The sequence below is a fragment of the Salvelinus alpinus genome, chromosome 20 (assembly GCF_045679555.1).
Source record: "Salvelinus alpinus chromosome 20, SLU_Salpinus.1, whole genome shotgun sequence".
NCBI classification, from domain to species: Eukaryota; Metazoa; Chordata; class Actinopteri; order Salmoniformes; family Salmonidae; genus Salvelinus; species Salvelinus alpinus.
In genome coordinates this window covers 44,370,012-44,396,992 of record NC_092105.1, presented here as the reverse complement: position 1 = coordinate 44,396,992, position 26,981 = coordinate 44,370,012, and the positions used below count along the sequence as shown (strand labels likewise).

The 26,981-nt window shown below is 43.6% G+C and overlaps 1 protein-coding gene across 2 annotated transcripts; it reads right to left on the bottom strand.

Moving 5' to 3' along the window:
* Positions 1-224: 224 nt before the first annotated feature.
* Positions 225-23,942, bottom strand: LOC139546960 (WD repeat-containing protein 75-like). 2 transcript variants are annotated; one of them, XM_071355956.1, is made up of 20 exons: positions 23,792-23,942; positions 23,019-23,148; positions 22,781-22,846; positions 22,586-22,685; positions 21,990-22,114; positions 21,561-21,631; positions 21,081-21,197; positions 20,863-20,951; positions 13,776-13,934; positions 13,255-13,430; positions 12,785-12,960; positions 12,430-12,581; positions 12,031-12,208; positions 4,492-4,586; positions 4,253-4,348; positions 3,856-4,025; positions 3,538-3,597; positions 3,273-3,419; positions 2,653-2,744; positions 225-596 (listed from the first exon to the last, which is right to left on the bottom strand). In XM_071355956.1, exons 1-20 carry the CDS (start codon positions 23,875-23,877, stop codon positions 386-388), a joined length of 2,496 nt encoding a protein of 831 aa, XP_071212057.1. In that variant the 5' UTR covers positions 23,878-23,942; the 3' UTR covers positions 225-385. The 2 variants fall into 2 exon arrangements, with proteins under 2 accessions (XP_071212057.1, XP_071212059.1); XM_071355958.1 differs by having other exon boundaries at positions 12,031-12,205.
* Positions 23,943-26,981: the final 3,039 nt, after the last annotated feature.

Genomic DNA, 26,981 nt, shown 5'->3' with positions numbered 1-26,981 from the left:
GACCGTTCTGCTCTTAACTGCTAGGCTACCAGACCCCATGACATGTACATCCACCCATGAAGGGTACATCCATGAATGCACTGTATAGGCAAACTGGAAAATGTATATGGCAGCAACCTTGACACAAAGTATGAATACAATTGATTGCACTAGATGGACTTTGATAAGTGAATCACTCTGCAAAACAAACTAATGTACGGAGCTAGACATAATACAAAGTGATATTTTTTTACTTTAAAATTGTTGTTTTAATCCAGCAAAATTGAAACATTCTTGGGGCAATGCCAGAAACAAGCATGATACGGCACATTTGAAAACAGAAATATATTTTATTACATGAAAATACACCCTTTGGAAAAGTGTGTGTGTTTGGGCTTGGTCACGCTTAACAGTCCAGGAGGCTGCTGAGCCAGCTGTGGTCAAATGTTTTAACTTTCCTCAGTTCCCTCTCCTGGGCTTTGGTGAGAGCTGGTGCCCCAAACTCCTCGGGTGGGCCGCATGCTGCCGATTCCCCCAGACGGGGGTCTGCTTCCCCTTCGGAGTCCTCTTCCTCTTTCTCTCTCTCCATTTCCTCTTCTTCATGTTCTTTTTCCTCTCTTCAGCAATTTACAACAAAAAAAACACGTGTAAGTGGGGTGAGAGCCCTCAGCGCAGGGCTTGTGACCAAACATGACCAAGCAAGTATTCCAAAATATTAAAACAGTCAACATAAAATGTGATTTTCCATAGTACCGTCTAGCATATGGGGGGAATTTTCTGACCCAAAGCGCATATCAGCCGCTTTCTCACGGAAGTGAGATGTAGCATTTGTTACTGTACCTACAGTGCCTTCGGAAAGTATTAAGACCCCTCGACTTTTCCACATTGAGACTAACGTAACATTCTAAAAATATATATTAAATCCTCAGCAATCTACACACAATACCCCATGATGACAAAGCGAAAAACAGGTTTTTAGAAATGTTTGCAAATTTATAAAAAATAAAAGATACCTTATTTACATAAGTATTCAAACCCTTTGCTATGACTCAATTTAGATCAAGGTGCATCCTGTTTCCAGTGATCATCCTTGAGATGTTTCTAGTCCACCTGTGGTAAATTCAATTGGAGATAATTCGAAAAGGCACAAACCTGTCTATATAAAGGTTCCACAGTTGACAGTGCATGTCAGAGCAAAAAACAAGACATGAGGTTGAAGGAATTGTCCATAGAGCTCAGAGACAGGATTGTGTCGAGGCACAGATCTGGGGAAGGGTACCAAAACATTTCTAAGGACACAGTCGCCTCCATCATTCTTAAATGGAAGTTTGGACCCACCAAAACACTTCCTAGAGCTGGCTGCCCGGCCAAACTGAGCAATAAATAGGGGGAGAAAGGCCTTGGTCGGGGAAGTGACAAAGAACCCGATGGTCACTGACAGAGCTCAAGAGTTACTCTGTGGAGATGGGAGAACCTACCAGAAGGACAACCATCTCTGCAGCACTCCACCAATCAGGCCTTTATGGTAGAGTGGCCAGACGGAAGCCACTCCTCAGTAAAAGGCACATGACAGATCTCAGATCATGAGAAACAAGATTATCTGGTCTGATGAAACCAAGATTGAACTATTTTGCCTGAATGCCAAGCATAATGTCTGGAAGAAACCTGGCACCATCCCTACGGTGAAGCATGGTGATGGCAGCATCATGCTGTGGGGATGTTTTAAAGCAGCATGGACTGGGAGACTAGTCAGGATCGAAGGAAAGATGAACGGAGCAAAGTACAGAGATCCTTGATGAAAACCTGCTCCAGAGCGCTCAGGACCCCAGACTGGGGCGAAGATTCACCTTGCAACAGGACAACAACCCTAAGCACACAGCCAAGAAAACGCAGGATTGGCTTCGGGACAATTCTCTGAATGTCCTTGAGTGGTGCAGCCAGAGCCCGGACTTGAACCTGATCGAACATCTCTGGAGAGACTTGAAAATAGCTGTGCAGCAACGCTCCCCCTCTAACCTGACAGAGCTTGAGAGGATCTGCAGAAACTCCCCAAATACAGGTGTGCCAAGCTTGTAGCGTCATACCCAAGAAGAATCAAGGCTGTATTTGCTGCCAAAGGTGCTACAACAAAGTACTGAGTAAAGGATCTGAAATCTCACAAGTTTTTTCAATTTTTAATAAAAAATGTTTTGCTTTGTCATTATGGAGTATTGTGTGTAGATTGTAGATCAATTTTAGAACAAGGCTGTAACGTAACAAAATGTAGAAAAAGTCAAGGGGTCTGAATACTTTCCAAACGCACTGTATATAACCTTTTAGGTTTAAGATTATATTGACAGAACAAATTCTTACTTAAAAACAATGACCCGGGGGAGTCCACGAACAGAACTCTACCCACACACTCATACTTACATCCTGACACACACACACACTGATAAAGTGTGTACTGTTGGGGCTACTCGAAGACTAGGGATGGAAAACACTGTGCTAGGGTGTAAGGTCATCGTCACCATACTACTTTGACCTCTCCATTGTTTTCAGGGGAATGTAGATTAACCTACTCATTGTGATTCTATGTCAACATATTCTGTTTTAATTTTTTAAAAATTACTGTATGCCACAAAACATGATCTTGTCTGGAACAATAAACAAACTACTAGTTACTGGACTCACCCGGCAGAGGAGCTGGAGATGAGCAGGGAGCGGACAAACATGGCGCAGAGGAACGAGGCTGAAGGCAGGACGTGGGCTGGGGTGTGCAGCAGCTGAGGGAGAGAGAGCGAGAGAGGAGTGAGTTATGCAGAGGTCCTGATGCGTATTGCTCACTGACTATGCCCTTCAGGGCAATGCTCAATAACCTGGTCTAAAAAGTTAAGCTGGGTTCTTGAGAGAATCAAGTAAGTGTTCCCTGTTTACCTTTACAATTATCAGCCAATAAAACATTTATTGACTAACTTTCTGATACACTCTAGGAATGTTTGCAGACCAATTCGTCTCACCTAGCATCTAAAGTGAGCTCAGTATATTCAGTAGTTCACTGCTTGGAAGTATACAAATACTTGGCACATGCATTTTTTAAGCATTCTAGCAAAGCTAAACATGAACTTTGAGGACCAACACTGCAGAATGTAGAAACACAAGGCTTATTTACAGGTCAGCAAATTAACAGCCAGTGAACATTGCATGCACACACACACACACACACACACACACACACACACACACACACACACACACACACACACACACACACACACACACACACACACACACACACACACACACACACACACCTCCTTGATGGCAATGGAACCCTGTGGGAGCTGAGTCCTTTCTGCCATGGGATTGGTCAGCGCTTCCTGTTTCTCCAGTTGCTGCCGTCTGTGTTTCCCTAACAACAGGTAGAACGGCGTCACGGCAACACTGTCGTCTACCATGAGCTGAAAAACACACCGAAAACAAAGAGTCAGAACTGACACAGAGAATGCTATACATTGTCACAGAAAAAAAAAGAAGACTAAAATGAATGACCACTTTTGGAACAAAGTGGGATTGTACCTGTTTACTGGATGCCAACAGTCTGTCCTCTTCAGTCTTGGTGCTAAAAGTCAACAAATCCTACAAACGGATGTCAGACAGAAATTCTGTGGTTAGTTACCTGCCAGTGGAATAAGAAGTCAAACTCAAGCATGCTCCTACACCCCAGATGAACAGTTTCCTTACTTTCAATGTAATTCAGTAGTTTGGAGGAACTTCAAACATGTGGTGTGTCCAGTCGTTTCATTTACTAGCGGTGACAAAGGAAAGGAGACGAGGAGAGGACACCATGAGTCTGGAGACCGTGTGTATTATATGTATATATATATATATATTCACCATGTGTTGGGTGAAGAAGTAGAGCTGGGATCTGTTGAGCCACTGGGTACGCTCCTCGCAGCTCTCCAGCATCTGGTCGCGCGGCGCGAAGACTCCATGCTGCACCTTGCCCGTGCACAAAGCCTTCTGGGAGTAGAGGGGCCGTGGCTCGCTGGGCTTGAACACAAACACTGGTGGGAGCAGAGGGCATATTGAGGAGTGAAGTCCATTTAACCTATTTAGACTTGGTTGGGTCTACCGTACGACAAGGCTACAGCACATATTATACAATACCTAAGGGGACCCTGCCATGTGCAATTAGCTACGCTTTGGGCCCGGCAAACGTAATCTAAACCAAACGAGGCAAAATAGTTATGTTGGTACTGGCAGCTAGAACCAGAAACTAGGTAGCACTCACAGTCAGAGCTGCCAGATTGACTGCAGAAGGCAGCGATGTTCTCAGACAGCGGGTCAGTCTGGAGCAGGCTTACGTCCATGGGAGTACTCCACTCCACTGAGAGAAGGAAAGAGAGAAACAGATGTAGAAAGAGAAACGTTTACGGATTGAACAGATTTGTTTTATTTTTTTAGTCATGATGTGTTGCTTATAGGACAGATGCACACGAGCACACACACGTCAGAGGGCCACTGTCTTACGTGAGCAGGTGAGGAGGTTCCAGCAGCAGAGTTGGTTCTTGGTGCTGGTCCCCAACAGGTACTTGGAACAGCTTAACCGTCCAAAACAAAGGTCCCTGTTGGATCAAAAGAGTCTGTTAACCTTCAAACCATGTCACCCGTCTCTTACCGTACTGTCAAAGTCCACCTGACCATACCACCACCCACCCTAAAAACATATTTCACAGGATTAGTGGCAAGAAGCTTTTCCACACCAGAGCCCCAACTACAAATGCAGTCACCTGAAATCATTTCAGTTCAGACCACATGTAAACACCAAACAGAAAAATCCATAGGTGGTTACACAACGGACTATGAGCAGCTGGAATAACAGTGCAGAGTCCCAGTGCTTGACTTCCACAGCCATCTGTACCAGCAATTGCCTACATCCCTCTGAGCACATACGAGGCAGAGATATCCCTATTCAGTGCTGTGAGAAAGTACTTGCCCCCTTTTCTAATTCTCTACTTTTGCATACTGAATGTTATCAGATAGATTTTGGCCCACTCTTCCATGCAGAACTTCTTTAACTCAGCGACATTTGTGGGTTTTCAAGCATAAACTGCTTGTTTCAAGTCCTGCCACATCATCTCAATTGGGATTAGGTCTTGACTGACTAGGCCATTCCAAAACTTCAAAATGGTGTTTTAGCCATTTTCAAATCATGTAGACTTGTGTGTTTTCCATCATGATGGAAGTCTACATGATTTGAAAATCAGCTTCAGCTCACAGACGGAAGGCCTGACATTCTCCTGTAGAATTCTCTGATACAGAGCAGAATTCAGGGTTCCTTCTATTAAGGCAAGTCGTCCAAGTCCCGAGGAAGCAAAGCATCCCCAAAACATCACACTACCACCACAATGCAGAGCTGCCACAAGCATTTTGCTACACCTACAATAACATCTGCTAAACATGTGTATTTGACCAACAACTTTATTTGGTGCTTGACTGTTGGTATAAGGTTCTTACTGTGGAATGCGGTGTTTGGTTTTCGCCAGGCATAATCGTACCCATGTCAACCAAAAAGTTATACTTTTGACTCATCTGTCATCATAGAACATTCTTCCAAGAGTCTTGATGATCAGCCATCAGCCAGTTGCTTTTTGGCAAACTTGAGTCAACTTTTTTGGAAGAGATGGGTCCCATTATGTCTGGCGAAAACCAAACACCGCATTCTACAGTACGAACCTCATAGCAACGGTCAAGCATGGTGGTGGAAGTGTGATGTTTTGGGGATGCTTTGCTACCTCCGGACTTGGACGACTTGCCTTAATAGAAGAAACCATGAATTCCGCTCTGTATCAGAGAACTCCACAGGAGAATGTCAGGCCATCCAACAGTGAGCTGAAGCACAGCTGGGTAATGCAGCAAGACAATGATCCAAAACACACAATCACGTCTACATGAAAATGGTTAAAAAGCAACAAATTTAAAGTTTTGGAATGGCCTAGTCAAAGTCCAGACCTAATCCCAATTGAGATCTAGTGGCAGGACTTGAAATTAACAGTTCAGGCTTGAAAACCCACAAATGTCACAGAGTTAAAGAAGTTCTGTAAGCAAGAGTGGGCCAAAATTCCTCCACAGCAATGTGAGAGACTGATCAACAACTACAGGAAGCATTTTGTTGCAGTCATTGCAGCAAAAGGTTGCACAACCACTTATTGAGTGTAAGGGGGAAATTACTTTCACACAGTGGAATTGGGTGTTGCATAACTTATTTTAATAAATAAACACACTGAACAAAAATATAAACGAGGCCTCCCGGGTGGCGCAGTGGGCTAGGGCACTGCATCGCAGCGCTAGCTGCGCCACCAGAGTCTCTGGGTTCGCGCCCAGGCTCTGTCGCAGCCGGCCGCGACCGGGAGGTCCGTGGGGTGACGCACAATTGGCCTAGCGTCGTCCGGGATAGGGAGGGTTTGTCCGGTAGGGATATCCTTGTCTCATCGCGCTCCAGCGACTCCTGTGGCGGGCCGGGCGCAGTGCGCGCTAACCGAGGGGGCCAGGTGCACGGTGTTTCCTCCGACGCATTGGTGCGGCTGGCTTCCGGGTTGGAGGCGCGCTGTGTTAAGAAGTAGTGCGGCTTGGTTGGGTTGTGCTTCGGAGGACGCATGGCTTTCGACCTTCGTCTCTCCCGAGCCCGTACGGGAGTTGTAGCGATGCGATTGGATACCACGAAAATTGGGGAGAAAAGGGGGTAAAAAAAACAAAAAAAACACACAAAAAAAAAAATATATATATATATATATAAACGCAACATGTAAAGTGTTGGTCCCATGTTTCATGAGCTGAAAAAGATCCCAGAATTTTTCCATATGCACAAAAAGCTTCTCAATGTTGGTTGCACAACTGTGCTTATATCCCTGTTAGTGAACATTTCTCCTTTGCCAAGATAATACATCCACCTGACAGGTGTGGCATAACAAGAAGCTGATTAAACAGCACGATCATTACACAGATGCACCCTGTGCTGGGGACAATAAAAGGCCACTAAAATGTGCAGTTGTCACAACACAATGCCACAGACGTCTCAAGTTGAGGGAGCGAGCAATTGGCATACTGACTGCAGGAATGTCCATCAGAGCTGTTGCCAGAGAATGTTATATTCATTTCTCTACCCTAAGCCGCCTCCAATGTCATTTTAGAGAATTTGGCAATATGTCCAACCGGCCTCACAACCAGGTGTGCCCATGCCAGCCCAGGACCTCCACATATGGCTTCTTCACCTGCGGGATTGTCAAACTTATTCTGATTGGCTGGGCCTGGCTCCCAAGTTTGTGGGCCCATGCCCTCTCAGGCCCACCGGTGGCTACGTTCCTGCCCAGTCATGTGAAATCCATAGATTAGGGCCTAATGAATTTAATTAACTGATTTCCTTATATGAACCGTAACTCAGTAAAATCATTGCAATTGTTGCATGTTGCATTTATATTTTTGTTCAGTATAAAATAAGTATCAATTTTGATTTGTTATTTGTAAACTCAGGTTCCCTTTATCTAATATTAGGTTTTGGTTGAAGAGCTGATAATTCAGTATCAAAATTATGCAAAAATAGAGAAAATCAGAAAGGGAGCAAATTACATCCTCATTTTAGGTAAAAGTTGTAAAATAATTGAGAGTGATGTATAGTTGACTATCACTGTATGCTGAATACCAGCACCAAGACCAGTTTGTAGTCATTTGCAGGCTGCAGCTAAGAAGCTTTGGCATGCAATTGAATAAGACAACACCAAATACAAATTGTCTGCACTCACTGACCTAAGGAGGGGGAGGGGGCTGACTTGGCAAGATATTGTAGTAGAGGCCGACACTTAACGTTGCGCAGCAGGCTCTGTCTTCCAAGTTGACATGGCTGGCCAATATGACTTGTTTTTTTGTAAGTTCCCGATCTGTTGCCATGAAGTGCACTCGTTTTGTACAAATATTACAGACTTACAGTTCCTCCAGAAAGTATTCATACCCCTCGACTTATTCCACATTGTTGTTACAGCCTGAATTCTAAATGGATTCAATCTTTTTTTCACCCATCTACACTCAATGGCCCATATTGACAAAGTGAAAATATGTTTAGAAATCTTTGCACATTTATTGAAAATGAAATACAGAAATCTCATTTACATAAGTATTCACACCCGAGTCAATACATGTTACAAACACCCTTGGCAGCGATTACAGCTGTGTGTGTCTTTCTGGCTAGGTCTAAGAGCTTTGCACACCTGGATTGTACAATATTTGCACATTCTTTTCAAAATTCTTCAAGCTCTGTCAAGTTGGTTGTTAAACATTGCTAGACAGCCATTTTCAGCTAAGTCTTGCCATAGATTTTCTAGCCAATTTAAGTCAAAACTGTAACTAGGCCACTCACGGACATTCAATGTCATCTTGGTAAGCAATTCCAGTGTATATTTACTCTTGTGTTCTAGGTTATTGTCCTGCTAAAAAGGGGAATGTCTCCTAGCGTTTGTTGGAAAGCAGACCATTTTTTTACTAGAAAACTCAAGAGTCCTTGCTGATGAAAAGCATACCCATTACACGATGCAGCCACCATGCTTGAAAATATGAAGAGTGAAACTCAGTGATGTGTTTTGTTAGATTTGCCCCAAAAATAACACTTTTTATTCAGCACATAAAGTTCATTGCTTTGTCAATTTTTTTGCAGTTTTACTTTAGTGCCTTGTTGCAAACAGGATGCATGTTCTGGAATATTAATATTCTAGACTTGCTTCCTTCTTTTCACTCTGTCAATTAGGTTAGTATTGTAGAGTAACTACAGCCGTGGCCAAAAGTTGAGAATGACACAAATATAAATTTTCACAAAGTCTGCTGCCTCAGTTTGTATGATGGCAATTTGCATATACTCCAGAATGTTATGAAGTGATCAGATGAATTGCAATTAATTGCAAAGTCCCTCTTTGCCATGCAAATTAACTGAATCCCTCAAAAACCTTTCCACTGCATTTCAGCCCTGCCACAAATGATATCATGTCAGTGATTCTCTCGTTAACACAGGTGTGAGTGTTGACGAGGACAAGTCTGGAGATCACTCTGTCATGCTGATTGAGTTCGAATAACAGACTGGAAGCTTCAAAAGGAGGGTGGTGCTAGGAATCATTGTTTTTCCTCTGTCAACCATGGTTACCTGCAAGGAAACATGTGCCGTCATCATTGCTTTGCACAAAAAGGGCTTCACAGGCAAGGATATTGCACCTAAATCAACCATTTATCAGATCATCAAGAACTTCAAGGAGAGCGGTTCAATTGTTGTGAAGGCTTCAGGGCGCCCAAGAAAGTCCAGCAAGCGCCAGAACCGTCTCCTAAAGTTGATTCAGCTGCGGGATCGGGGCACCAGAAGTACAGAGTTTGCTCAGGAATGGCAGCAGGCGGGTGTGAGTGCATCTGCACGCACAGTGAGGCAAAGACTTTTGGAGGATGGCCTGGTGTCAAGAAGGGCAGCAAAGAAGCCACTTCTCTCCAGGAAAAACATCAGGGACAGATGGATATTCTGCATAGGGTACAGGGATTGGACTGGTGAGGACTGGGGTAAAGTCATTTTCTCTGATGAATTCCCTTTCCGATTGTTTGGGGCATCCGGAAAAAAGCTTGTACGGAGAAGACAAGGTGAGCGCTACCATCAGTCCTGTGTCATGCCAACAGTAAAGCATCCTGAGACCATTCATGTGTGGGGTTGCTTCTCAGCCAAGGGAGTGGGTTCACTCACAATTTTGCCTAAGAACACAGCCATGAATAAAGAATGGTACTAACACATCCTCCGAGAGCAACTTCTCCCAACCATCCAGGAACAGTTTGGTGACGAACAATGCCTTTTCCAGCATGATAGAGCACCTTGCCATAAGGCAAAAGTGATAATTAAGTGGCTCGGGGAACAAAACATCGATATTTTGGGTCCATGGCCAGGAAACTCCCCAGACCGTAATCCCATTGAGAACTTGTGGCCAATCCTCAAGAGGCGGGTGGACAAACAAAAACCCACAAATTACAAACTCCAAGCATTGATTATGCAAGAATGGACTGCCATCAGTCAGGATGTGGCCCAGAAGTTAATTGACAGCATGCCAGGGCGGATTGCAGAGGTCTTGAAAAAGAAGGGTCAACACTGCAAATATTTACTCTTTGCATCAACTATATATAATTGTCAATAAAAGCCTTTGACACTTATGAAATGCTTGTAATTATACTTCAGTATTCCATAGTAACATCTGACAAAAATATCTTAAGACACTGAAGCAGCAGACTTTGTGAAAATGAGTATCTGTGTCACCCTTCTCAAAACTTTTGGCCACGACTGTACAATGTTGTTGATCCATCCTCAGTTTTTTCCCATCGCCGCTATTAAACTCTAACTAAAGTCATCATTGGCCTCATGGTGAAATCCCTGAGCGGTTTCCTTTCTCTCCGGCAACTGAGTTAGGAAGGACGCCTGTATCTTTGTAGTGACTGGGTGTATTGATATACCATCCAAAGTGTAATTAATAACTTCATCATGTTCAAAAGGATATTCAATATGTTTTTTCCCCCTCTTTCTTTTAACAATAGGTGCCCTTCTTTGCGAGGCATTGGAAAACATCCCTGGTCTTTGTGGTTGAATCTGTGTTTGAAATTCACTGCTCGACAGAGGGACCTTAATTGTATGTGTGGTGTAGAGATGAGGTAGTCATTCAAAAATCTTGTTGCATACTATTATTGCACACAGTGAGTCCATGCAACTTATTTGAGTTAAGCAAATGTGTACTCCTGAACTTTAGGCTGCCATAAAGGAATTAAATGCTTTGCCTCAAGACATTGAACTTTGTCATTTGATTCATTTGTAAAAACACAATTACACATTATGGGCTATTGTGTGTAGGCCAGTGACACAAAATCGCAATTTAATCAATTTTTAATTCAGCCTGTAGCACAAAATGTGGAAATGGTAAAGGGGTATGAATACTTTCTGAAGGAACTGTAAGTACCACAGAGGGTGTTACACAAGTAAACAACGGGAATGTGAACCTAAGTTCATATCACGAGTCATAACTGTTGGTTTAACACTAGGAGAGTCAAGAGTTTAATTGACTCAAAATGGACTAACTTTTTTAATAACGCAGCCATTTTTTAAAGTCATGTCCTCCTGTCCTTGACTTCTCCTAAGTCTATATAACACACAGTCGTTGTTAGAATTGTAATATCACGAACAGAATGTGTTATAAGCAGTTTTAAGAAGACATGTGATTTACAGCCAGTTATTTCACTGGTAGTCAGCCTGTCCAGCTGATGGCCCGTTGACACTAAACCTAAACTATATCGAAACTAAATTTCACACAGAGTTAGCCTACAGACAAGATTAAATTGACAATAGTCTAATGGGAAAGAATATATTCAACTGTATATGAAGAATCTGATGAACAGCACAGCTTGGAATAGACATGAATTGCAGCAGCAAAAAGGGACATGATTTATAAGAGAGTCAAAAGCAGGTAAGACTATACTGTATCAGAAAGAGCAGGTTCTGCCATTTCTGAAATCACCTCTCCTTGCCAAACAACTCGTACAAATGACCCCTTGAGCTCTATTTCAAAACCTAACTTTTTGGCAGAATTACCACGATTTCATGCGCTCCCGGTGTGCACTGGAACACTCCAAAGCATAGTAATATATTTGGACTCATTATGAATACATTATGCCACTCTGTCCTTTTGAAATGCATACTGTTCCTTAAGACTTGCCCTTAACGAATGAACTTTGCTATGGTGTTTATTTAATAGTTTTTAACACTTGAATTGTGGCGTGTGTGTTTTTTTGTTTGTACATAAACTAATAAAAATGCTAGTGGTCCAACGAGGCCTAGGCTTTTCTAGGGTTAGGCCATCTTGTTTGTTGACAGACTGCTATATCTGCTAACATTCGTTTTTTGTTAGCAAAGTTGTTGAAACGTCTGCTCGTTTCAATGGTCGTGTGTGTTTGTGTATACTTGTATCAGTGTGTGAATGTTTGTAAGTGTGTGTGTGTGTGTGTGTGTGTTCTGACCTGATGGCCCCTGGGGGCTGGGACAGAGTGGTGAGTAGCTCCCAGGAAGCGGGGCTCCACACGGTCACCACCTCCTGGAAGCCCACGGCCAAAAGGGAGCCGTCAGCCGAGAAGGAGCAGCAACCGGGCTTCAGGAGATGATACCCACCCACAAAGTCACATGCCCAGAAACCCTCTGCTGGTCGTCATACGCATACAGAGAAAGGAAAAGCCAGGGAGAACGTTAGAGCACCAGTTTGATTTGGCTCATCGGTACCTTGATTGGGCAAATCATGTGTCGGTGAATAATAACTAGCAGGTCTCAAGGACCTATTATATAGGAAGACTTGCCAAATCCTGGCCATCAGGCTCAAACCAAAAATCAAAACCCATAGAAAGAACCACCTCGGGACTACTTACCCTTGGTGTCTGAGTGGTCTGCCAGCAGCCAGGCTTTGAAGTGGCCATCGAGGCTAGTGGTCACCAGCATGGTGGTCTCTGGGGAGGGTCTGAAGTACATGGCTGTAATCCGGTCCTCGTGGGGAGCTGTCACTGTGGTGTTCAGCACAAAACTACAGAGGGGGACGAGGTAGGGTGGAGAGTGGGTGAAAGATGGAAACCACATACTTAAATATATCACAAATGGAGCAGCGTTACAGCCAAATGTGTGAACAGCAATAACTAAGGGGCCTGTTATTGACGAGTAAAACAATGCCACAACATGTTGATATGAAGACATGTACAACATGCAACCAGGCTTATAAATAAATAGTACCTCTGAGTTAGCTTGTCGTACGCCCACAGCTTCAAATTGATCTCCAGCTCAGCGCCTTTTTTTCTCCTCTCCTCCACGGTAGCAAGCCAGTCGCCGCGGGCGTCGAATGCCGCATTGACCACCTCAAACTGGTCCAGACCCTCCTCGTGGATGTACTCCTGCTGTACTATGTCCAACTGAAGGTAGAAGAGAAATAGTCAAATCATTTTCATTAACTTGATTGGTCAATAAGAGTTCATTCATTATCAAATAGTTACATTTTTTGTTCATGACAAATGAGCGAAGCCAGACCGTCAAGACTCAGGCCATAGAAATAAAATGACTTGAATATCCATTCTAGTCATTCCATTTCTACAAGTCATGTGACAAAGTTCAAGAACATTCTGAGGTAGCTGCCTTGCCCAAGTTTACAAGGACAGTGTATGGTGGTTTTAAATTGACAGCTCCTGTAGATAAAAAGGCGTGCATACGTTGTAGAGTTGCTTGTCGCGGTGGAGAGAGTAGAACTGCAGGTGCCCTGGTTTCCCGTTAAGCACCAAAGCTTTACTGCGCGGGTCGATGATTAGGTTTGTCCACACACCATCGCCTTTAACCAGCCCCTGGATGATGGCCGACACTTTGACACAACTCTGAATGATTGTGATCTCTTGAGGGGGGCCGAGAAAAAGGGAGGAGAAAAAAACAGAAAGAAAGAGAATGGTTAGGTCTACAGATTGAATACTCCTAAAATCTTTCTAGCAGTTGACAAAAGGAACGTACATAGAATGAATACATATGGCCACTGTCCCTTGTAAGTGTGAGACTTAAGGACCCTGACCAGATTTAAGCATCCTTCCTTGAAGAATCCCTGATCTAACATGATTGGATAGGTGCAAGCATGGATTCGGCACACAGCAATGACCAATCCAGTCATGTCAGATCAGTGATTACTTCAAGGGAGGGAGGAGAGATGAACCGTGAAATTCTTGTAACAGGCTGTAATAGTCCTTACTGTTGTCAGAGTGCGAGGTGCAGAACAAGGAACCGTCAGGTGACACGGCGATGTGTGTGATGGCGCCGCCCAGGCGCGGCAATAAGTCTTTCTGGTTCTCCTGTGTGTAATGCCATTGGACCAGCACGGACTCTATGCCCCCACTCAGAAGATTAGTGCCTACAGAAAAGGAAGCAAAGAGAGTCACGCCACTGGTAAAAATCCTTCCACCATGAAAACAGTTGGCATAGAGCAGTGGTCCCCAACTACATTCAGTCGCGGGAAGATTTTTTCTTTAGTGGATGGTCGAGGGCCCGGAACGTCATGAATAATTTGTACACTCCAAATTTGATCGCAATTATGACAAAAACAAATCATTTCAAACCTTGATTACATTGGGATACGAACACATATAATAATTTGCAAAGCGCTTTTCATTAGTTCTCAAAATATAAACATACATTTAGAATCAAGGCAGGTAAAATAGCCCTAGTGGGCTAGGCACTAAATACATTTTAAGTTGGGACTAGGACTATGAAAGAGTATATAGAAGTGGGTTAAGGCCATTAAAAACATTCAGAGTGATCAAGCGGCTCTCGGATGGTCAGGGAGAGCATTTCATAGGAGGCACAAGGGAGCAGAAGCCTCGGTCCCCCACAGTTCAGAGACGTGTCTTGGGGCCTTGAAGCAGTAGGGAGTGGCTAGAATGCCTCCATTATGTGTCAGAATACTCGGGAACAGATTTCCTAAATTAAAATCACTTTCAGCTCATTTCCTGCTGATTTTACAGTCTTATGTCCATCAACGAAATATGTATGTATTCAAAACCCTTCCCCTTTTCATAATGTTGTTAGCCTTATTCTAAAATGTATGAAATTACATTTTTTCATCCATCTACACACACTAACCCATTAATGACAAAGCAAAAACAGGCTAAGAAATCTGCAAATTCAGACCCTTTGCTATGAGACACGAAATTGAGCTCAGGTGCATCCTGTTTCCATTGACCATCCTTGAGATGTTTCTACAACTTGATTGGAGTCCACCTGTTGTAAATTGAAATGATAGGACATGATTTGTAAAAAGGCACACACCGGTCTATATAAAAGGTCCCACAGTTGACAGTGCAAGTCAGAGCAAGAACCAAGCCACGAGGTCGAAGGAATTGTCCGTAGAGCTCCGAGACAGGAATGTGTCGAGGCACACGTCTAGGGAAGGGTACCAAAACATTACTGCAGCATTGAAGGTGCCCAACAACACAGTGGTCTCCATCATTCTTAAAAATGAAAGAAGTTTGGAACCACCAAGACTTCCTAAAGCGGGCCGCCCGGGCCAAACTGAGCAATCAGGGGAGAAAGGCCTTGGTCAGGGAGTTTGCAAAAAAGGCACCTTAAAGGACTCACAGACCATGAGAAACAAGATTCTCTGGTCTGATGAAACCAAGATTGAACTCTTTGGCCTGAATGCCAAGCGCCACATCTGGAGGAAACCAGGCAACGCCCAGCTGGCCAAAACCACCCCTACGATGAAGCATGGTGGCAGCATCATGCTGTGGGGATGTTTTTCAGCGAAATGAGACAAGTCAGGATCGAGGGAAAGATGAATGGAGCAAAGACTAGAGCGAAGGTTCACCTGCAACAGGACAACAACCATAAGCAAACAGCCAAGAAAATGCAGGATGTCCAGAGCCTGGACTTGAACCTGATCGAAACATCTCTGGAGAGACCTGAAAATAGCTGTGCAGCAACGCTCCCCATCCAACCTGACAGAGTTTAAGAGAATCTGCAGAGAGGAATGGGAGAAACTCCCCAAATACAGTTGTGCCAAGCTTGTAAGTGCAGAGTAAAGGGTCTGAATACTAATGTAATTGTAATTGAATACACCACAGGTGGACTCCAAGTTGTAGAAACAGCTCAAGGATGATCAATGGAAACAGGAAGCACCAGAGCTCAATTTTGATTCTCATAGCAAAGGGTCTGAATACTTATTTACATAAGGTATGTTTTTATTATTAAAACATTTGCAAACATTTCTAAAAACCTGTTTTTGCTTTGTCATTATGGGGTATTGTGTGTAGCTTGAGGGGGAAAAAAATAATGTAATCCATTTTAGAATACGGCTATAATGTAACAAAATGTGGAAAAGGGGAATGGTCTGAATACTTTCCAAATGCACTGTGTGCGCACGCACACACACACACACACACACACACAGTACCAATCAAAAGTTTGGACACCTACTCATTCAAGGATTTCTTTATTTTTTACTATTTTCTACATTGTAGAATAGTGAAGACATCAAAACTATGAAATAACACATATGAAATCATGTAGTAAACAAAAGTGTTAAATCAAAATATTTTATATTTGAGATTCTTCAAAGTAGCCACCATTTGCCTTGATGACAGCTTTGCACACTTGGCATTCTCTCAACCAGTTTCATGAGGTAGTCACCTGGAATGCATTTCAATTAACAGGTGTGCCTTCTTAAAATTACATTTGTGGAATTTCTTTACTTCTTAATGCGTTTGAGTCAATCAGTAGTGTTGTGACAAGGTAGGGGTGGCATACAGAAGATAGCCCTATTTGGTAAAGAACCAAGTCCATATAATGGCAAGAACAGCTCAAATAAGCAAAGAGAAACGACAGTCCATCATTACTTAAAGACATGAAGGTCAGTCAATCCCAAAAAATTTCAAGAATGTTCAAGAGTGCAGTCGCAAAAACCATCAGTGCTATGATGAAACTGTCTCTCATGAGGACCACCACAGGAAAGGCGGAGACCCGGAGTTACCTCTGCTGCAGAGGATAAGTTCATTAGAGTTAACTGCGCCTCAGATTGGAGCCCAAATAAATGCTTCAGAGTTCAAGTAACAGTCACATCTCAACATCAACTGTTCAGAGGAGAACGTGAAATCAGGCCTTCATGGTCGAATTATAGTGATGCACCGATATGACATTTTTGGCCGATACCGATATCCAATATTTTCCGTGCCCCCCAAAAAACGATATCGACAACCGATATTTACCATTTTAGTACTGTTAAACAGTTAACACACGGACGCAGCGGTCTAAGGCACTGCATCTTAGTGCAAGAGACTATAGTACCTGATTCGAATCCAGGCTGTATCACATGAGGTCGTGATTGGGAGTCCCATAGGGCGGCGCAGAATTGGCCCAGCATCGTCTGGGTTAGGCTGTCATTGTAAATAAGAATTTGTTCTTAACAGACTTGCCTAGTTAACAACTTCTTGTCAATAGGAGGGCGCTGTTTTCACTTTGGGGAAAAATCGTGCCCAAATTGAACGGCCTCGTACTCTGTTCTAGATCATACAATATGCATATTATTATTACTATTGGATAGAAAACACTCTGAAGTTTCTAAAACTGTTTGAATTATATCTGTGAGTAAAACAGAACTCATTTGGCAGCAAACTTCCATACAGGAAGTGAAAAATCTGAAAACGAGGCTGTTTCAGGGCCTGCCTATTCAACTGGCTTTTATTTATCGATATGTATGCACTTCATACGCCTTCCACTAGATGTCAACAGGCAGTGGAAGGTTGAATGGGGTGTCTAGCTTGATCTGAGGCCGAATAAAAGCTTTTGGAGTGAAAGGTCCGGTATTTTCTTTGTCTTCGACGGCGCGCGGGGGACCTCGACATTGTCTTCTGAAAAGCGTTCGGTATACACGGCGAATATCTCCGGCTCTGATTTTATTTGATACATATGAGAAAAACATCATAAAGTAGGATTTTTCAACCGAGTTTTATCAGTTTATTTCTACGTTTATTGGGACTTTTGGAATTTTCCGTTCTTTGCGCCAAGAGAGGATGGGAATGTTCGCGCCACAATGCTAGCCAAGGTTGCTAATTCGACAGAAGAAATGGACATTCTAAAACCAAACAACGATTTATTCTGGAAATAGGACTCCTTGTACAACATTCTGATGGAAGCTCAGCAAAAAAAAAAACTACATTTATGATGTTATTTCGTATTTCTGTGTAATATGTTGATGCCTATTCTCCGCTGTGTTGGTGAGCGCTGTCTCACAATAACCCAAGCTGTATGTTGTGGTAAAGTTATTTTTAAAAATCTAACACAGCAGTTGCATTAAGAACCAGTGTATCTTTCATTTGCCATACAACAAGTATTTTTATGTAAAGTTTATGATGAGTTCTTTGGTCAGATTAGGTGAGTGTCCAAAATATCTCCGGACATTCTGGGGAATTGTTGCTACGTATTCACAATGTATAACCACGATTTGCAGCTCTAAATATGCACATTATCGAACAAAACATAAATGTATTGTTTAACATGATGTTATAAGACTGTCATCTGATGAAGTTGTCCAAAGGTTAGTGATTAATTTTATATCTATTGCTGGTTTTTGCGAAAGCTACCTTTGCGGTGAATAAATGCCTTTGTGTGTTTGGCTATTGTGGTAAGCTAATATAATTCTATATTGTGTTTTCGCTGTAAAACACTTTAAAAAAATCGGAAATATTGGCTGGATTCACAAGATGTTTATCTTTCATTTGCTGTACACCATGTATTTTTCATAAATGTTTTATGATGAGTATTTATGTATTTCACGTTGCTCTCTGTAATTATTCTGGCTGCTTTGGTGCTATTTTTGATGGTGGCTGCAATGTAAAACTATGATTTATACCTCAAATATGCACATTTTCGAACAAAACATAAATGTATTGTATAACATGTTATAAGACTGTCATCTGATGAAGTTGTTCAAGGTTAGTGATTAATTTTGTCGGTCTTGTGAAAGCTACCTATGCGGTGGAAACATGGTGAAAATATGCGGTTGTGTGTTTGGCTATTGTGGTTAGCTAATAGAAATAGTGTTTTCGCTGTAAAACATTTAAAAAATCGGAAATGATGGCTGGATTCACAAGATGTTTATTTTTCATTTGCTGTATTGGACTTGTGATTTCATGAAAATTATATTATATGATATCCCTGTCCCGTTAGGCTAGGCTATGCTCGTCAGCTTTTTTGATGAGGAGGATCAAAAAAATCGTTGTTTTTTAGAATGTCCATTTCTTCTGTCGAATTAGCAATTTTGGCTAGCATTGTGGAGCACACATGTCCAAGAACTCTAGGCGCATGGAACGAAAAATTCCAAAATTCACAATAAACGTCGTTGAAAATCCATCTTTATGTTTTTATCATATGTATCCAATAAAGTCCGAGCCGGAGCATTTCGTTGTGTATACCTAACGCATTTCAGAAGACAATGTGGGGTTCCCTGGTGCGCAGTTGAATACTGCCAATAGGGCAGACCTGTCACTCCAAAAGCTCTCATTCGGTCTCACATCAAGCTAGACACCCCATTCAACATTCTACTGCCTGTTGACATCTAGTGGAAGGCGTATGAAGTGCATACAGATCCATAAATATAAGGCAATTGAATAGGCAGGCCCTGACACAGAGCCCCATTTTCAGAATTTTCACTTCCTGTTTGGAAGTTTGCTGCCAAATGAGTTCTGTTTTACTCACAGATATAATTCAAACCGTTTTAGAAACTTCAGAGTGTTTTCTATCCAATAGTAATAATAATATGCATATTGTATGATCTAGAACAGAGTACGAGGCTGTTCAATTTGGGCACGATTTTTCCCCAAAGTGAAAACAGCGCCCCCTATTTCCAAGAGGTTTAACTTGGGTCAAATGTTTTGGGTAGCCTTCCACAAGCTTCCCACAATAAGTTGGGTGAATTTTGGCCCATTCCTCCTGACAGAGCTGTTGTAACGGAGTCAGGTTTGTAGGCCTCCTTGCTCGCACACGCTTTTACCGTTCTGCCCACAAATTTTCTATAGGATTGAGGTCAGGGATTTGTGATGGCCACTCCCAATTCCTTGACTTTGTTGTCCTTAAGCCATTTTGCCACACCTTTGGAAGTATGCTTGGGGTCGTTGTCCATTTGGAAGACTCATTTGCGACCAAGCTTTAACTTCCTGACGGATGTCTTGAGATGTTGCTTCAATATATTCACATAATTTTCCTCCCTCATGATGCCATCTATTTTGTGAAGTGCACCAGTCCCTCCTGCAGAAAAGCACCCCCACAACATGATGCTGCCACCCCCATGCTTCACGGTTGGGATGCTGTTCTTCGGCTTGCAAGCTTCCCCCTTTTTCCCGCCAAACATAATGGTCATTATGGCCAAAGAGTTCTATTTCTGTTTCATCAGACCAGAGGACATTTCTCCAAAAAGTACGATCTTTGTCCCCATGTGCAGTTGCAAACCGTAGTCTGGCTTTTTATGGCGGTTTTGGAGCAGTGGCTTCTTTCTTGCTGAGCAGCCTTTCAGGTTATGTCGATATAGGACTCGTTTTACTGTGGATATAGATACTTTTGTACCCGTTTCCTCCAGCATCTTCACAAGGTACTTTGCTGTTGTTCTGGGATTGATATGCACTTTTTGCACCAAAGAACGTTCATCTCTAAGAGACAGAACGCGTCTCCTTCCTGAGCGGTATGACGGCTGCGTGGTCCCATGGTGTTTATACTTGCGTAACATTGTTTGTACAGATGAACGTGGTACCTTCAGGCGTTTGGAAATTGGTAGGCCTTAAAGGTAGGCCTTGAAATACATCCACAGGGACACCTCCAATTGACTAAAATGATGTCAATTAGCCTATCAGAAGCTTCTAAAGCCATGACATAATTTTCTGGAATTTTCCAAACTGTTTAAAGGCAGTCAACTTAGTGTATGTAAATTTCTGACCCACTGGAATTGTGATACAGCGAATTATAAGTGAAATAATCTTTCTAAACAATTGTTGGAAAAATGACTTGTGTCATGCACAAAGTAGATGTCCTAACCGACTTGCCAAAACTATAGTTTGTTAACAAGAAATTTGTGGAGTGGTTGAAAAATGAGTTATAATGACCCCAACCTAAGTGTTGTAAACTTCCGACTTCAACTGTATGTAATATTATATATATATCTATAATTGTTTTTGCTGATTAGACTTGAGGGGGCAAATAAAATCACCCGCCACCTATTGGGGAACCCTGGCATAGAGTGATCAGAGATGATATGTCTAGGTATAATTCAACAGTTATGGGGTCAGTGGTTATATTACCTTCTGGGGTGAAGCACAGTGTGTTGACAGCACTGTGGTGCCAGTGCAAGGTGGAGTATGTGTACTCCTTCTTCTGGTTGAAGTTTCTCCTATGAAAACAGGGAAAGAACATTGAGTGAGTGACTGTGAGTGATGCCAATCAAGTGTTTCCCCTTAGATTTGGTCTTTGGTGAGGCCATGTTTGGGCATGGTCTCTAAGTTCTTCGAGCATCACTCACCACATGCGAATCTTGCCATCTGCGTGACCTGTGGCAATACAGTCCTCTTTAGGGTGGCACGAAACACAGGTGAAGGCATTCTTGGCCCCTTTCTTCATCCCTGACTTCAGGGAAAACCTGTGGGGCACAGAAACAAACAATACAATTGAATGAGTACTATGACAAAGTCATGAGCACTGTTATTTGGGCAATGTCAAAAATGGACAATCTCAAAAATACTGTAATGTAATGAATCCTTATGATACTTATTAGTTCCCTTTTACAGATAAGGGGTAGCTCAAAACAATGGAGGGCTGGCTGAACTCCCACTCCTGACTACAGACAAGCAGAAAGGCCACTCATCCAACAGATAAGCTGCCGTTCAGCGTGGTTGGACTTGTGTTGCTCAAACACTAGCCAGAGAGACAAAACCACACATTACCATTCATGCCTACTGTCATTGAAGGGGACAGCCTCCTGATGTGCGAGAATGGTGTTTACCTGTACGACTTCTGCTTTTTGAAGAAAAATACCTCGAGCTGTAAACCTTTGACAGCAGCTACGTATTCACCCTGTGAGAAAGAGTGGAGGAAGAAACAAGAGGTGCATTATATTCATTAGTGCACATTGTTGTAAACGGTGTTCGGGGGGTCCCTCCCCGTTTCAGCCTGTCTGTTTCCAAGGAGTACACCCAAGGTTTCAAGTAAAAACCTGGCGTCAATATCGAAGGCGATAATAAAACATGTAAGCCTTTTGCTAAAATCAACAATGTGCAAACTATGACAAGAGTGTGCATAAAGATTGTTGTAATGTCTCCTGCAAAAGCAATCATTATGGTTTAAGTGTTACCCTTGGCTAAGTCGTTTGCTGCCAGAGACTTGTTTTCTACTGGAGTACCTGGTACATGAAGTATAGGCCTACTACACGTACCTCTCTGCCAAAGGAGGCAGCCCCAGGGTGGGGGCTGACATCACAGAGCACGGCCGACAGCTCTCGCGCTTCCACTTCCTGGTCCCCACTGCGGGGCAGATTAACAGCCACCAGCTGGAACAGCTCTGAAGACACACCACATATGGGTCAGAGGTCACCCTCTTCAACATTTTGCACCATTTTGTTGAGCAATTACATAGAAATCACCTTTGACTTAAAAAAAACACTGCCATCTTGTCTACTTCAGATTTTCTCATTGAGCGAGGTGAGTGTCAACATGACATTTGGCACTTTGGGGTGGACACCCAGCTGTCTCAATCAATGAGAGACGATATGAAACAGACAAGATAGCAGCGTACACATTGTTGGATTACTTAATGGATTTAAAATGTAATAACGGCTCATTTTCTAAATTCTAACAAACCCCTTGCAACTAGACATGGAAGTTTAGAAGACGTGGTGTCTTCCAAGTCGGGATTTGAGGAAGTATCGCCAAGGTTGGTCGAAAATTCTCTGTGCTGTGCTTTACATTACCTACTGTGTAACGGCTGTACGGAAGCGTTCACATAGCCTTTTCAAAGTGTAACTATACTTACCAGAGCTTTTGTAATTTGCCATGGGAACGACGACAAAAACAACTCCTCCATGTTTTTCAGAGACGTAAATGGAGTAGATTGGGTACCCGATAATGAAGGTCTGAAAAGTATCATAGTAAGTCATTTAAGCACATGAAGCAAACAGGAAGCAGTGATTAAAACTGACTTTGGTAAAGAATGCTGCTGTGGCAGTACCTTGATGAGGATGCCATCCGTGAAGTCCCACAATCGGACAGTGCCATCTGCTGAACACGAGTATACCTGCAAGAGGGTGCGACAATGTCACGTCTACACTCAAAACATCGCAATGTGCTAACACTCCTCAGACACCCAACCATAGGAGCGACAACAAACCATGTTTCTTTAGACATAAACATGTTGCTGATCAGACAAAGTTCGCAGACACGTATATGTAGCAACTGTATTGACAAACCTGCAGGTGGTTTAAAGGGTTGAGGACAACGCCTGTCACCAGGTCAGTGTGTCCCTGCAAATCATGGACGTATTCCTCTGTGCTGGTACTGTACACGTTCACGGACTCCCCCGCCGCACACAAAAGGAACCTGCCGAAAACGACCGGATTGAAATCAGTTTACAGACTACGGTTATTCCAGATTCAATGTAACGTTAGCTAGATTGGGGCGGCAGGTAGCCTAGTGGTTAGAGCGTTGGGCCAGTAACAGAAAGGTTGCTAGATCGAATCCCCTGAGGTAAAATCTGTCGTTATGCCCCTGAACAAGGCAGTTAACCCACTGTTCCTAGGCCGTCATTGTAAATAATAACTTGTTCTTAACTGACTTCCCTTGTTAAATAAAGGTGGGGGAAAAAGATGCCTGATAGTTTATCGTAATAAACAAACTAGCAAGCTAGTTAAATAGCAAATACAGGTTTAGCTATTTAACGTTAGCTAACGTAAACATACCGGTAAAGTAAGCTAACGTTACATGTTAATTCATAGTACAGTAGCCAGATAGCTAACGTTACCTTAGTTGAATCCGTGGCTTTCTAGAATTCTGTTTCTCTGACGTTTAGAATACTGCTATGTATACTGTTAGAATATTAGCTATGTTAGCTAGCTCACGTTAGTTGTACAGTAACAAGTTAGCTAGCCACAGTAGCTAACCATGACTACACTTTGCGTCCATACTTGTGACATATATTTAGTTCAGGTTTAGCTAATGTCTGCTGCAATCAATACATACGTACCTGGAATCATTTGTAATAACTGGCTCCCTAAAGTTTATTTTGCTGCCACCACGGTGAACCATGCGGATTTCTGCGTGCTCCACCATCTTCCCGAATTTCAACTATGAACCTTCACATCTGAACCACACGTGGCTATCTTCTGTTCTTGTTTATTCAGAACTGGTGCCTAGTCGCCCTCAAGCGTTCTACTTAAATTACTGCATATGTATATGTATATACAGTAGCAGTCAAAAGTTTGGACACCCTTCGTTCAAGGGGTTTTCTTAATTTGTTTACTATTTTCTACATTGTAGAATAATAGTGAAGACATAAAAACTATGAAATAACACATATGTAATCATGTAGTAACCAAAAAAGTGTTAAACAAATAAAAATATATTTGAGATTTGAGATTCTTCAAGGTAGCCACACTTTGCCTTGATGACAGCTTTGCACACTCTTGGCATTCTCTCAACAAGCTTCACCTCGAATGCTCTTCCAACAGTAAAGGAGTTCCCACATATGCTGAGCACTTGTTGGCTGCTTTTCCTTCACTCTGCGGTCCCACTCATCCCAAACCATCTCAATTGGGTTGATGTCGGGTGATTGTGGAGGCCAAGTCATCTGATGCAGCACTCCATCACTCTCCTTCTTGGTCAAATAGCCCTTACACAGCCTGGAGGTGTGTTGGGCCATTGTCCTGTTGAAAAACAAACTATAGCCCCACTAAGCGCAAACCAGATGGCATATCCCTGCAGAATGCTGTGGTAGCCATGCTGGTTAAGTGTGCATTGAACTCTAAATAAATCACTAAATGTCACCAGCAAAGCACCCCCACACCATCACACCTCCTCCTCCATGCTTCATGGTGGGAACCACACATGCGGATATCATCCATTCACTTACTCTGCATCTGACAAAGACACGGCAGTTGGAACTAAAAATCTCAAATTTGGACTCATCAGACCAAAGGACAGATCTTCACCTGTCTAATGTCCATTACTCGTGTTTCTTGGCCCAAGCAAGTCTCTTCTTCTTATTGATGTCCTTTAGCAAGTGGTTTCTTTGCAGCAATTCGACCACGAAGGCCTGATTCACACAGTCACCTCTGAACAGTTGATGTTGAGATGTGTCTGTTATTTGAACTCTGCGAAGCATTTATTTGGGCTGCAATTTCTGAGGCTGGTAACTCTAATGAACTTATCCTCTGCAGCAGAGGTAACTCTGGGTCTTCTTTTCCTGTGGCGGTCCTCATGAAAGTCACTGGTGTCGAGAGGAGTAGTCGCAGGTTTAGATTGACAAAATGTATTTAAGCACCATAGATCGGGATGAAACAAAATATATCTTCATAAACAAAAAGTCAGAGAGCGAACCCAAAGTGCAAAATATAAAGTACTCGGGAAATAGGAGAGATTCCTCTCAGGAAAACAAGTAACATTTACAATGTCCGACAAAGACAAATGGCAGAGGGAGTATTAATACAGTGATAGAGTGGGGATTGGAACAGGGTGTGTGTAATGATGACGAGACAGGTCTTGGGTTGAGGAGTGAAGGGCGTTTGCCAGCAGTAGATTTGGCAGCAGCTAGAAGGCTGGCAACGCTGAACGCCTGAGCTGGACAGGAGGGGGAGCCAAAGCGAAGGCTGGTGTGACAGTACCCCACCCACCCCCTCGAGGCAGGGCTCCCCGGAGACGCGGTGCTGGTCGGTCGGGACGACGCCTATGGAACCCAGCACCGCTCTTCGGGACCATATCCCTCCCAGTCGACCAGGTACTGGAGAAGCCACCCATGATGCTGTGAGTTCAACAGGCTGCGGACGGAGAACGCCGGGGGCCCCTTGATGTCCAAGGGAGGGGGAGGTGCATCGTGGGGTCTAGCACCAGCCAAGGGACCAGCTGCCACCGGCCTGAGGTGAGATACATGAAATGATAGTGAGATACGGTAATTGACGGGGAGCTGTAATCTGTATGTCACCTCACTGACTCTCCTCAGGACTTTGAACGGCCCCACAAACCGCGGGCTCAGCTTCCGGCAGGGCAGGCCCTTCGTAGAAAGCCAGACCCTGTCACCGGGGTGAAAGACCGAGGCCACACTGCAGTGACGATCGGCCTGCGCCTTCTGCCGGAGGGCAACGTGCTGGAGACGGGTGTGCGCAGTGTTCCATACCTCCTCGACGCACCGGAATCAATCGTCCACCACAGGAGTCTCGATCTGGCTCCGGTGCCAGGGCCGGCTGATAGCATAGAACACACTGAAAGGGTGTGAGGTTAGTGGAGGAGTGACAGAGGGAGCTTTGTGCGTATTTTGCCGAAGTCAGAAACACAGCCCACTTCCCCTGCTGGTCCTGACAGTAACTACAAAGGTACCTACCCAGTTCCTGATTTACCCGTTCCATCTTCCCATTTGATTGGGAACGGTACCCGGAGGTGAGGCTGACCGTGACCCTCAGTCGTTCCATGAAGGCCTTCCAGACACGGGAGGTGAACTGAGGACCACGGTCAGACACGATGTCCTCTGGGATCCCGTAGTGCCGGATGACGTGAGAGAAGAGAGCCTCCGCGGTCTGCAAGGCCATAGGGAGACCAGGCAGAGGAATCAAAGGATAGGCTTTGGAAAACCGGTCCACAACGACCAGGATGGTGGTGTGCCCCTCCAATGGGGGAAGGTCTGTGACAAAGTCCACGGAGAGATGGGACCAGGGTCGCTGTGGAACCAGCAGCGGGCGGAGTTCGCCATAGGGGAGGTGTCTAGGTGTCTTGCTCTGTGCGCAGGAAGAGACATAAACCCGGATGTCCCAGGCCAAGGTGGGCCACCAGTACTTGGCGGAGAGACAGTCGATAATACGGGTCATATCCGGGTGCCCCCCGACACAGGTGATGTGTGTGCCCAGGCGAGGAGATAGTCCCACACAGAGGGCACGTAGATACGCCCCTCGGGACAGTGGGCAGGTGAGGGCTGTGCATGGGACATAAGACTGTAACGTAACAAAATGTGGAAAAGTCAAGGGGTCTGAATACTTCCCGAATGCACTATATCTTGAAAACTTGATTGCTGTGATGCAAAACATTTTGGAACTATGTCAAAGATTTTGGGATTCAGTTTTTCTTTAATTCTGCTTTGCCCACAGGTCCCTTCACATATGTGGAATTCACTGGGATAGAAGCTCACTAGTGACAATGTTATTAAAAGATCCAGAGTGAGTATCTCAAAG

Excerpts from the sequence above, each read along its gene's own strand:
- LOC139546960 (XM_071355956.1), bottom strand. The coding sequence starts at position 23,877 with ATGGTGGAGCACGCAGAAATCCGCATGGTTCACCGTGGTGGCAGCAAA. Across the intron at positions 22,686-22,780 it reads CGGATGGCATCCTCATCAAG|ACCTTCATTATCGGGTACCC; the intron begins GTACTGCCACAG and ends GATACTTTTCAG. Across the intron at positions 12,582-12,784 it reads TACGACAAGCTAACTCAGAG|TTTTGTGCTGAACACCACAG; the intron begins GTACTATTTATT and ends CCCCCTCTGTAG.